The sequence below is a fragment of the Pan paniscus genome, chromosome 1, assembly GCF_029289425.2.
Source record: "Pan paniscus chromosome 1, NHGRI_mPanPan1-v2.0_pri, whole genome shotgun sequence".
In the NCBI taxonomy this organism is placed as follows: Eukaryota; Metazoa; Chordata; class Mammalia; order Primates; family Hominidae; genus Pan; species Pan paniscus.
The window spans coordinates 222,295,962-222,308,235 of record NC_073249.2 but is presented as its reverse complement, the minus strand read 5'-3'; the positions used below and the strand labels follow the sequence as shown (position 1 = coordinate 222,308,235).

The 12,274-nt window shown below is 41.2% G+C and overlaps 1 protein-coding gene across 10 annotated transcripts in view; it reads right to left on the bottom strand.

Annotated features, from left to right (window-relative positions):
* The window catches only part of NPHP4 (nephrocystin 4), a 135,913-nt gene that overhangs the window by 62,134 nt on the left and 61,505 nt on the right, over positions 1 to 12,274 (bottom strand). For 8 of the 10 annotated variants that reach the window (XR_008621169.2, XR_004670107.3, XM_034954042.3 and 5 more), the window contains 2 exons: positions 11,146 to 11,328; positions 2,313 to 2,451 (listed from right to left, as the gene is read on the bottom strand). Coding sequence is in view for 8 of the 10 variants with exons in the window: in XM_034954042.3 (XP_034809933.3) it covers positions 2,313 to 2,451; positions 11,146 to 11,328 (322 nt within the window). In the remaining 2 variants the exon portion in view is untranslated. Of the gene's footprint in view, positions 1 to 2,312; positions 2,452 to 11,145; positions 11,329 to 12,274 lie in introns of those variants that run through there. The other 2 variants (XM_055098778.2, XM_055098783.2) reach the window with 1 other exon arrangement.

Below are 12,274 nucleotides of genomic sequence, written 5' to 3'. Positions count from 1 at the left end.
AGGGATAACTCTAATCATGTTTGTATTTAATTACAAAATATACCCAATTTATAATCTAAGGTCCTCTGTTTTTCATAATTATGTTTCTCAAAGGTTGATAGGTATTTTATTTTTAAAATATAACTATATGTCAAAGAGTGTATGTCAAAGAAGGAAAGATACCAGATGTAAGCAGGGAATGGGTTTTTTTTGTTTGTTTTGTTTTGTTTTTTGAGACAGAGTCTTGCTCTGTCGCCCAGGCTGGAGTGCAGTGGCACAATCTCGGCTCACTGCAAGCTCTGCCTCCCGGGTTCACGCCGTTCTCCTGCCTCAGCCTCCCAAGTAACTGGGACTACAGGCGCCCGCCACCACATCCAGCTAATTTTTTGTATTTTTAGTAGAGACGGGGTTTCACCGTGTTAGCCAGAATGGTCTCGATCTCCTGACCTTGTGATCCACCTGCCTCGGCCTCCCAAAGTGCTGGGATTACAGGCGTGAGCCACCGTGCCTGGCCAGGAATGGGTTGTTTTAAATGATCCTTTATTATGACCCTTTGTTTAGTTTTTTGAAATTATGTGTCCTATGCCTTGAATGCATTCAATTTTATCAAATGAAATTGGAAATTCATTCTAAACCGACTCTGACAGGAAATGCATGCATGCCTAACACCCACCACCACAAGGGATTCTAGTACAAGGGGGACTGTACATTTCAGTGCCGTTTATAAAGATGGGATTATTAATGTACACACTGGTGGTAAACAGAAATCTTGAGAACAAGCTGTTAGGCACAAAATTCAAACACTGAAAAAACAAAACAATTAAAACCATCAAATGCATCACCTCTATGAAAAGAAGGAAAATACTTAATGATGTAGTTTGTCCCAAAGAAATCAACTATTAAGTTTTGGTACCGGAATATTCTTAGATAGCTCAGAGAATCCTGAAAGACCATGTTTATTATGTATTACTATTGTACTTTTAAGTAACTTAATCAAAAATCAGAGTACAGAGTAGGTCCATGGTTTCTGCATCCATGAATTCAACCAGACTTGGGCTGAAAATATTTTTTTTTAAATGTGTCTGCACTGAACACGTACAGACTCTTTTTTTCTTGTCATTATTCCCTAAACAGTACAATTTACATAGCATTTGCACTGTATTAGGTATCTCAGAAAATCATCAACTTCATCAAATTCATCAACTTAGAAATGCATGTGCTGCTTCCACCAACTGTAAAATCAAATTCAACAAGACCAGTTCCCATAAATTAGAATCTCAATCCATGAAGAAAACCCCTCCTGAGTGATGGAAGCACCAGCAGCTTTGTAGCAGGACTTGGGGCCATAGCCGAGCACAGAAAGCAACTCCTCCCTCGACACCCGGGCATCACCAGCTGGAGCCCAGAGGAACACAAAGCTCCCTCCCGGGCTTGCACGTTTGCTCATTCCCTATCTTGCCATCTGGAACAGGCAGAAAGAAGGAAGTCATCACCTGCGACTAGGGATCCTAGAACCTTCAGTGGTGAGAGCTCCAGACGCCTAGAGCCAAGGCCCCATACTCATTCAGGTGGACTACTCCAACACTCCCTCGTACCTTCCGCCCCTCACTTCAGTATAGGTGGAATTCTCAACCAGGACATGGGTCTAAACCAAGAGGCTCTGAGCACAGGGTACTGCCTCAGCAGAAGCAGCTAGGCTGACGGCCAATAAGAACTCTTTAACCTCCTAACCATGTGGACTCGCTGCCACCCACAGGGCCAGGACTCTACCTCTGCTGGCAGCCCTTGCTGCTTGCAGCCAATTGTGACTCCTTTTCTTAAAGCCACAGACTCAGATCACACACTCCTAACTTTCGGGCAGGGCTTCAAGGTGAGTAGACAGACGGCTACTTTAACAGTGCAAACTCAAGGTGGCGGTCCTCGGCTCTCGACCACCCTCTAACTCTCGGGTGTGCTGCTTCCACCAACTGTAAAATGGTAAACTGTAAACTGTAAACTGTAAAATGTAAACTGTAAACTAAATGTGGCACATGGGTGCCACATTTGCAGGGCACCCATGTGACGTGTCCTTTTAAATACTTAGTTGGGGAGCTGTCAAGTAACTGAGCTGACTCTGGGCTGAAGCACAAGCTTCTGGGCCACACTTCATCACTGTCCAATTCTACACCTTGGTATTAAGCAAAAACCCAACTAACAGATACCATTAATGCAATCTACGACGATTATCTTACAAATGTGGTGATTACCGTACTAGACTAAGTGCCTTTCCCCGGGAAGAGATGGAAGTGCTGCCTGCCATGTGCCTGGCCAGTCAGCTCTCTGGAAACACTTACTCGAAGGGGACGTGGGTGGTTTCCTGGAAGGCCGCCGCTCCACTTTGGGGCCACTGACAGCCTCCGTGGGTGCATCCAGGTGTTCTTCTGAGCCCAGCGAGAACTGGAACCGGAGTGTACCCGACTCCACCTGCTTCACCTGCAATGGACCAGAAGAGCAGTGATGGCCACTCCCTTCATCAGCACGCCTATCAGAATGATCCAACCAGGAACAGCAGGCTCTGCCCTAAAACAAAGTCTACGTGAAATCAGAGGCTTCTGATGCCACATGTTCTCAGATTATAATCAAGTAGTTTGAGCAAAAAGCAATTGGTGTGGCACTAAAAGCCCTGCAGACCATATGATCATGGAATGACCCTTACCCAAGCAGAAATCGCAATCTCTCTCGAGTTGTGAATGTTGTCATTGACCTATGTGAAACTGACATCTTTATTCTGGGTATGGCTCTGTGGGTTTTGGCACATGCACAGATTCACATAACCAGCACCACACTCAGGGTGCAGGCCAGCCCCATCCCCCCAGGGTGCTCCCTTGCCCTGCCCTGCCCCTCTGCAGCCACACCCAGCCCATGCCTAACCCGGGCAATCTATGACTGCTTCCCCAGCACTGTCATTTTGTCTTTTTGAGAATGTCAAAAAAAGGTCCAACACATGGAATTACATAATGTATAACTTTTGAGACCAGCTTCTTTCATTTAGCATAAGACTGAGGAGATTCATCCAAGTTGTTACATACACATCAAACTGTTTCTTTTTTTATTACTGAGTGATATTCTATTGTACGGATGTACCAGTTTATTTATCCATTCACTCACAAACATTTGGGTAGTTTCTGGTTTGGGTGATTATAAACAGACCTGCTACAAACACATATGTTTGTGTGAATACAGGTTTCATTTCTCCAAAAGTAGGACTGCTGGGTCATATGGCATATTTAATTTCATAAGGCACTTCCAAACTTTATTTCTGGACTCTCTAGTCTGTTCCATTCACCGAATTCCTTGATACTAATTATATTAATCAGTGTAGCTGTACAGTAAGTGTTTAAACTGTGTAGTATGATTCCTCCAACTTTACTGTTCTTTTTTCAAAACTATTTTGACTCTTCTAATTCCTTTAGCTTTCCATATAAATTTCAGAATCAGCTTGTCTATATCGCCAAAAAAATCCTGCTGAGATTTTGACTGAAACTGCATAAAATCTCTAGATCTATCTTGGGCAGAACTGACAGCTTTACTATGTTGAGTTTCCCAAGACATAAACATGTTACGTCTCTCCAATTATTTAGGTCTTCTTTGATTTCACCTAAGAATAACCACAATGACAACTAGCAAAAGGACAGTTTTATTGTTTTCAGCATACAGATCCCATAACTATTTTGTTAGATTTAGTTCATGGAGGGCAGGCTTTGTAAACAATACTGTTTCTGTATTTTGCTTTCAATTTTTCCGTGCTAGTATACAGAAATAGGATTGATTTTTCATGTTGACTTCCTGTGTTATCCTGCAACCTCACTAAACCCACTTACTCATTCTAAAAGGACTTTTTTGTAGACTCCTCAGAATCTTTGGCATAGACAATCACGTTTTCTGCAAATAAGGACAGTTTTGTTTCTTCCTTCTAATGTGTAGGTCTTTTGTTTTCCTGACTTACAGCACTGACTACAACTTCCAGTGCAATACTGAACATGACGTTGACTGCTAACAGTGGACATCCTTTACTTGTTCCTAATCTTAGGGGGAAAGCAATCAGTCTTTCACCATTAAGTATGATGTTAACTAAAGAGTTTTTGTAGACATCACTGATTATGCTAAGGAAGTTTTCTTTTATTGCTAGTTTGCTCAGTTTTTAATCATAAACTGATGCTGAATATCGTCAAATGTTTTTTCAGTATCAATTGCCAGGATCATATGGTTTTCCTTCTTTAGGCTGTTACTATAATGAATTACATTTATTGATTTCCAAATAGAAAACAGACTTGCATTCTCTGGATAAAGCTCCACTTGGCTATAGTGTATTATTCTTTTTGCGTATTGCTGGACTCAATCTGCTAATATTTTGTTGAGTATTTTGCACCTATGTTTATGAAGGATACGGGTCCACAGTTCTGTTTTCTTGTTATTATTAATATTATTTTTCTGGTTTTGATATCAGGGTAATGCTGGCTTCATTTCATGAGTTGGGAATTGCTCCCATCTTTTCTGTTTTCTGAAATAGATTGTATAAAAGTGGCATTATTTCTTCTTTACATGTCTAATAGAATTCATAGTGAATAGGCCTGAATATTTCTTTTTCTAAAGTTTTTAAACTATGAATTCAACTTACATATTAGTTATAGGACTACTCAGGTCATCTACTTCATCTTGGCTGAGTTTTGGCAATGTGGAGTTTCATATTCATTCATCCATTTCACCTAAATTGTCAAATTTATGTGCAGAGAATTGTTTGTAGTATTCCCTTATTATCCTTTTAATACCCGTGAGGTCTGTACTGATATTCCTTCTTTCATTCCTAATATTAGTCATTTGTGTCCTCCCTTCTTTTTCAGTCTTGCTAGAAGTTCATCAGTTTTACTGATATTTTCAAACAGGTTTTTGTTTCACTGGGTTTTTGCTATTTTTTAATTTTTAATCTATTATTTTTGTTTTCAATTTCATTGGTTTCTGCTGCTATTGACTTCTGAATAGCTTTGGGTTTATTTTACTCTTCTTTTTCTAGTTTCTGAAGACAAAGATCAGATCACTGAATTAAGATCTTTTTTCTGTTCTAATATAAGCACCTAACGCTAAGCATATTTGAGCTGCATTCCTACGAACTTTGACATGTTCTATTTCCATATCTGTTAAGTTCACAATATCTTCTATTTTCCCGTGAGGCTTACTCTTTAATTTATGGATTTTTACATATTGTTTAATTTCCAAGTGGTTGAAAATTTTTATTATCTTTGTTATTGATTTCTAGTTCAATTCCATTATAATCTGAGAATACATCCTGTATAATCTCAACTCTCTTAAAACTGAAGTTTGTTTTATGACCAAGGATATTGTCTATCTTGATGAATGTTCCATGTGCACTTGTAAACAACGTGTATCCTGCTGTTGTTGGGGAAGAGTGCTCTATAAATATCATTCCGATCCAGTTGGTCGATGGCGATGTTCAGTCCTTCTGTATCATTGCTGATGGAATAGCTAGTTGTTCTTTGTTTACTTAGAGAGGATGCTGAAGTCTCCAACTCTAATTGTGGATTTGTCCATTTCTCCTTTCAGTTCAATCAGTTTTTGCTTCATGTATTTTGAAGCTCTATGTTAGATGCAAGCAATTTTAGGATTGTTATGTCTTGGCAACTGACCCTTTTATCAAGTGTACTATCTCTCTTAATTCCTGGAAATTTCCTGTATTCTGAAGTCTAGTTTGTCTGATAGTGTCAATAGTAATATACCCACTCCAGTTTTCTTTTAGTGTTTGAAAATAATATTTTCCATTCTTTTAATTTACATTATATTTATTTAAAGTATACTTCTTATAGACAGTATATAGTTGGGCTTTGTCTTTCATTAAGCCTGACAATATCTTTTAAACTGGTGTGTTTACACTATTTACACGTAATGTAATTATAGGCATACCTCAAAGATACTACAGGTTCAGTTCCAAACCACTACAATAAAGCAAGTCACTGAATTTTTTGGTTTCCCAGTGCATTTAAAAGTTGTATTTATACTATACTGTAGTCAATAGGTGTGTAATAGCATATGTCTAAAAAAAAAAAAAAGTACTGTACCTACCTTAATTTAAAAATACTTTATTGCTGGCCGGGTGCAGTGACTCACATCTGCAATCCCAGCACTTTGAGAGGCACACAGATCACCTAAGGTCAGGAGTTCAAGACAAGCCTGGCCAACATGATGAAACCCCATCTCTACTAAAAATATAAAAATTAGCCAGGCATGGTGGTGGGCACCTATAATCCCAGCTACTTGGGAGGCTGAGCCAGAAGAATCGCTTGAACCTGGGAGAAGGAGGTTGCAGTGAGCTGAGACTGCACCACTGCACTCCAGCCTGGGTTACAGAGCAGGACTTCATCTCAAAAAAAAAAAACAAAAAAAACAAAAAAAACTTTCTTGCTAAAAAAATGCTAACCATTGTGCCATTATAGGTATGGTGACTCACGCCTATAATCCCAACACTCTGGGAGGCCAAGGTAGGAGGATCCCTTGAACCCAGGAGCTCAAGATGATCCCAGGAAACACAGCAAGACCTCAACTCTACAAAAATTAAAAAATTACCCAGGCATGGTGGCACATGCCTGTAGTCCTAGCTACTCAGGACACTGAGGTGTGAGGATTGCTGGAGCATAGGAGTTCAAGGCTGCAGTGAACTATGATCGTGCCACTGCACTCCAGCCAGGGCAACAGAGTAAGACCCTGTCTCAAAAAAAAAAAAATGCTAAGGATCATCTAAGCCTTCCAGAACATTGTAATCTTTTTGCTAGTGGAGGGTTGTGCCTTGATATTGATGGCTGCTGCCTAATCAGAGTAGTGGTTGCTGAAGGTTGGGATGCCTGCAGAGCTTTCATAAAACAAGACCACAATGCAAGTTTGCTCCATCAATTGACTTTTCATGTCATAAAAGAGTACCATGCAATGCTATTTGACAGTATTTTACCATAGGCAGAACTTTCAAAATCATAGTCAATCTTCTCAAACCTTGCCATTGCTTTATCAACTAAGTTTAGGTAATATTCTAAATATTACATCTATATACCTTTAAAATCTCACCAAACACTGTGTTTAGTTTAGTTTAGCTTTGTTTTGTTTTGTTTTGTTTTGTTTTTGAGACAAGAGTCTTGCTCTGTTGCCCAGGCTGGAGTGCAATGATGCAATCTCAGCTCACTGCAACCTCTGCCTCCCAGGTTCAGGTGATTCTCCTGCCTCAGCCTCCTGAGTAGCTGGGATTACAGGCATGCGCCACCACACCCGGCTAATTTTAGTATTTTTAGTAATAACAGGGTTTCACCATGTTGGCCAGGCTGGTCTTGAACTCCTGACCTCAGGTGATTCGCCCACCTCAGCCTCCCAAAGTGCTGGGATTACAAGCGTGAGCCACCGCACCCAGCCACACTGTTATAATTTCTGCTTCAACCATCCATCATATTTTAAAGAAGAAGAGAAGAATATTATATTTACCATTTCTGTTGTTCCTTCTTCATTCTTGATGTCCCAAATTTCTATCTGGTATCATTTCCCCTCTGTCTGAAGAAATTCTTTTAGCAATTCTTTAAGCAAATTATCTGCTACCAATGAATGCTCTTACTTTCAGTTCATCTGAGAATGTCCTCATTTCACATCTTTGTTCTGTTTTTTTAAATTTTTTTTTAACTGGACATAGAATTCTGAGTTCCAAGGTCTTTCTGTTAGCACTTTTAAAATGTCCCACTTTTCTTCTGGTCGGCATGGTTTCTGATGAGGAATCCACAGTCACTCAAATTATTATTTCTCTGTAAGTAATGCGTCATTTTTCTATAGCTGTTTTTAAGAATCTTCTTCGTCTTTAGTTTTCAACAGTTTGCGTATGATTTATCTGGGTGTAGATTTCGTCACATTTATCCCTGGGGTTCACTGAACTTGGATCTGCAGATTTATGTCTTTTGCCAAATTGGGGAAGTTTTCAGCCAATATTTTTGCAAGTACTTTTTTCTACACCATAGTCTCCTCTACCAGGACTGGGTGCTAGCCTTTTTGGTAGGGACCTACAGGTCAATGCTGAGGCTTTGCCCCTTGTCTTCCAATCATCTTCTCTGTTGCTCAGGGTGAATAAATTTCTATTGGTTTATTGTCAAGTTCACTAACTCTTTTGTCATCTCCATTCTGCTGTTAGGCCATGTAGTATTTTTTTATTTTGGTTATTTTGTTTTTCAGATCTAAAATTTTCATTTGATTGTTCTTTATATCTTCCATCTCTTTACTGAGACAGCCTACCTTCCCATTTATTTCCAGAATGTTTGCTCTTATTTACTAGAGCATCTTTATTATGGCTGCTTTAAATTTTCTGTCTGATAATTCTAACATTTGTGCCATCTCAATGTTGGTGTCTGTTAAATGTCTTTTCTCTACAAGCTGTATTTTCCAGGTTCTTGGTATAACAATTAATTTTAGAGCATATCATAGACACTTTGAACATTAAATTATAGAGTCTCATTTAAATCCTGTGAAGAATGCTGGTATTTTTATTTAGGTAGGAATTGACCCAGTTGAGTTCAGGACACAGTTTCTGACCAGCACCCTGTGGGCTGTGGTTTCAATGTCAGTTTCATTTTCAAAACCCGTGCAGTGTTCTTTGGATCCCTCCTGCATGTGGCTCCACCCAGCGGGCAGCTCTGGGACTGGGAAGTAGTCAACCCCACAGTCTCAAAGTCTTTGGTATGCCATTCGGGGTCAGACCCACACATGTGCAGCTTCAGGGTGAACCCAGGGTTTTGTAAACAACCTTATAGGGCCGCTTCCCCAGCTCCTCTCTTAGTGATCTCTCTAGTATTTTCCAGTAGAGCCCCATTTCAATCCTCCAACCAGCTCTGCTGCCCCCTGCAACAGTGCCTGAATCCAAGGCCAAGCAGTAGCAAGACAGAGTGCTTTAAAGATGGGCAGGAATGTATAAAAGAGCTAAAATTTTCATCTGTCATTATGAGAATTCAATATATAATGTCTAAAATTGTAAATTAAGAAATAGCAGTAGAAGCCTATTATTTAGAAAACAAAGGTAAAGACTATAAGTCACAGCTAAGAGTTGAAAGTGGCTGCCTTTGGAGATATCAATTAAAAAAAAAAAAAGAGGAGACAATTATTTGCTCAAGGGAAAACGGCAGGAGTTGTTTAAGAAAGTAAACAATCATGATCACACATGACTTCATTTCATAGTAAATAATGGTGAAATAATCAAAACAACATAAACTCTAAAATCTGACTACCCCAAAGTTATGGGCTTTGAATTCTATTTCTACTTTTCTTTGATTAACATCTGCCACTCCTACTCAACAGTCATGAGACCAGGGATGTTTTTTCTCAGAGTATATGTAGGTGCTCAATAAAAGTTCACTGAGTGATGAATGACTGAATGAGATAAAGAGGAGGCTGGTGCAGTGGCAGAGACAGGCACACCTAGGTTTCCAACTGACCTGACTTGAGAGGGGCTGGCACCACTATGCAGGAAATACAGGCAGAAGCACAAGAGTGCCTTCGCAGTGCAGGAAAGTGAGTCAAGTTTGTGACCAGGGTTAGTTCACTGCTTTGGTTAATTAAATCACTTTAGAGTAGTGGCCCTCAACTGGGGGCAATTTTACCCCCCCGGAAACATCTGGCACTGTCTGTGGACATTCAGGGCTCTCACAACTGGGGGGATCCTGCTGGCACCCAGTGAACAGAGGCCGGGAATGCTGCTCAACATCCTCTAGTGCACAGGATGGCCTCACACCAAGAATTCTCTGGCCCAAATGTCAACAGAGCTGAGGTCAAAAACTCCTGATTTGGAAGTGGTACTCCTTGTGGAAAATGGCAGAACTTGATACATTTGTGTCCTTAAGATAGTAAACCTTCAGAACATTTATGCCCCAATATAGTTTATGCACTTAAAAATTAAAGGCAATACAGTGGCACGATAGACCTAAAAGTAAACAGAAGAAATATTTATGTATATACCTATCCAAAGGGGAGGAGAGGGGAAGGAAGAGGAGAGAGAAGAGAAGAGACAAGGAGAGAGGGGAGGACGCAGGAGTGGCAGGCAGGGGAAGACGGTAATGGCTTCAGGATTTCTAACAGCAATTTTATAATAAGGGCTCAAACTAGACCATGTGGGAGTGCAGCAAAATACGGTCCCATCAGGAGAGACATTCCTTATAGGAAGAAAAGCTGCCCAGTCAGCTGTTCTCTTATTCAGGTCCCCCAGGCATTATCCCAATCATCAATAACAACACTGAACACATTATCTGTCACTGGAGTCAGCACAGAGGTGACAAACTGAAATAACATGCACAGTCCTTTTACCTTAGAAAAATGAGGCACCTGAGTACTAAAAAGCTCCTGCTTGGACTGCTGAAACGGACGTGTTTTAGGAACGTGAGAGAAGACCAAACAGTGCAGCCGAGCAGAAACTCTGCCACACCTCAGAGAGCCCAACGGACTCTAGCCATCTGCCAGAGCAGGGTTTCACACTGTCTGTGGTGCCCTGGCTCACCGCTAACCATCCTCCAACACCACCAATGGGGCCAAGGAGGCTGGGGATGAGACCCTCATACACACTTCAACCCACTTCGCTCTACTTGTTTTTGCTGTCTTAATTGGGGTGCAGAGAACATTTCATTTCAGAATTTTAAAAAAACCTGAGAATCTCTGCTGTGGTCCTACCCCTTGGTACACACCCAAGGTCCAACAAGCAATAGTGATAAGTCACAAAGATAAGCCAGGGCTAGAAACCAGAACCGGCTCCCACCTCAGCACTCATCCACCAAAAAACCTACTGGCAAAGGCCACATGAGGCCCAAGCTCCAATGCTCCAAACGTGCACACCACAGAGGTGAATCTTGCTGCAAAGTGTGTACACATCAGCTGGAGGTTCACCAAGTCATCCCAGGAAATCAGTATGTGAACAGCAATAAAACCCATGATAAAACTGGTCTTATCAGGTTTACATAAAAACATACTAATCTTTCTAAAGGCATACCCATGACATGAAAAAAATTCTGTAAATGAAACATCTGCAAACATATTTGTGAACTTTTGCTTTTGAAAATGAATGAACTTGGTAGAAGCTCACCAGAGATGCATAAGAAATACCTAATAATTTACCTCTTCAGAGCTCATGCTGGCTGAGGGTACCTTGTAGACCAGACAGTGCGAGGGGTTGGGCTGGATCCCACCCTGCAGAGGCAGGGTCACCCTTCCAGAATCAGCTTCCAGCAAGGGGTTCCAAACAGCCCAGCGGACCATGTGCATGCATGCCAGGTTGGACAGAGAGGTGACCGAAGCTGCCTAGAATTAAAACAAAGCACATCGGTGTATGAGTTATCACAGAAGTCACCTGGAGAGGGGAAATCAACAGTGCTTTCACGTGTAAAATTCAACGAGAGCTCAGTGTAGCAAGGGGCAGGGATCATCAGTTGCATTTTATAAAAGGAACTAGGGCAGGAGGAGGACATGGCATCCACAGTGCAGACAGTAGGGCACAGATAGTCTTCAGTTACATGACCCCACCGACCCAGTCAGGACCCCTGCCCACCCATGAGTCTCCTTTTCTGGCCCAAGGTAGTGATGGCTTCCCCCTTAGAGACCAGCACTGTTTTATGAAACCCTGTTCCCATAAGGATCTTTCCATAGGTTTGTAAACACTCTGCACCTTGCCAACACCAACTCAAATCCGTCAGGAAAATACTAGGAACAGCACTTTGAATTCCTAATCAGAAATTTGGTAAAATAACGAGGAATGCACATGTATATTCAATTCAGCATTATTAGCACACATTTTCTCCACAAAGCTCCAGCTTACAATAGCACATTTCGTATCTGTAGCTTTCATGAAATTGGGAAATCGATCGGGTCAAATTCCAGGCATTGTTCCTTCTTTCTCCTTCTCTCTGGCTGGCCAAATGGAAGGAATGAGGACACTGTGAAAACCAATCCCTTGGGTTACAACCACATTAAAGTCACTGTCACAAACACGGTTTCACGGCTTGACTGAGTAAAGAGTTTTAAAATTACCAACTTTCATCCATTTACTTAAAAAGAAGTAGGACTAAAGCTAAACCCCGGTCTTTTTTGGACCCCAAAGTCCAGCAGAGCCACCTTGTTGAAGAGGACTCCAGAGGTGATCAGCTCTGAACCAAGGCCCTGCCTGCAGATCCTGCAGGCTCCCCTGGTGGGTGGAACACACTTAAGTCACCAGGAAGCCGATTAGCCAGAGGCCCATGGGGTACAGGCA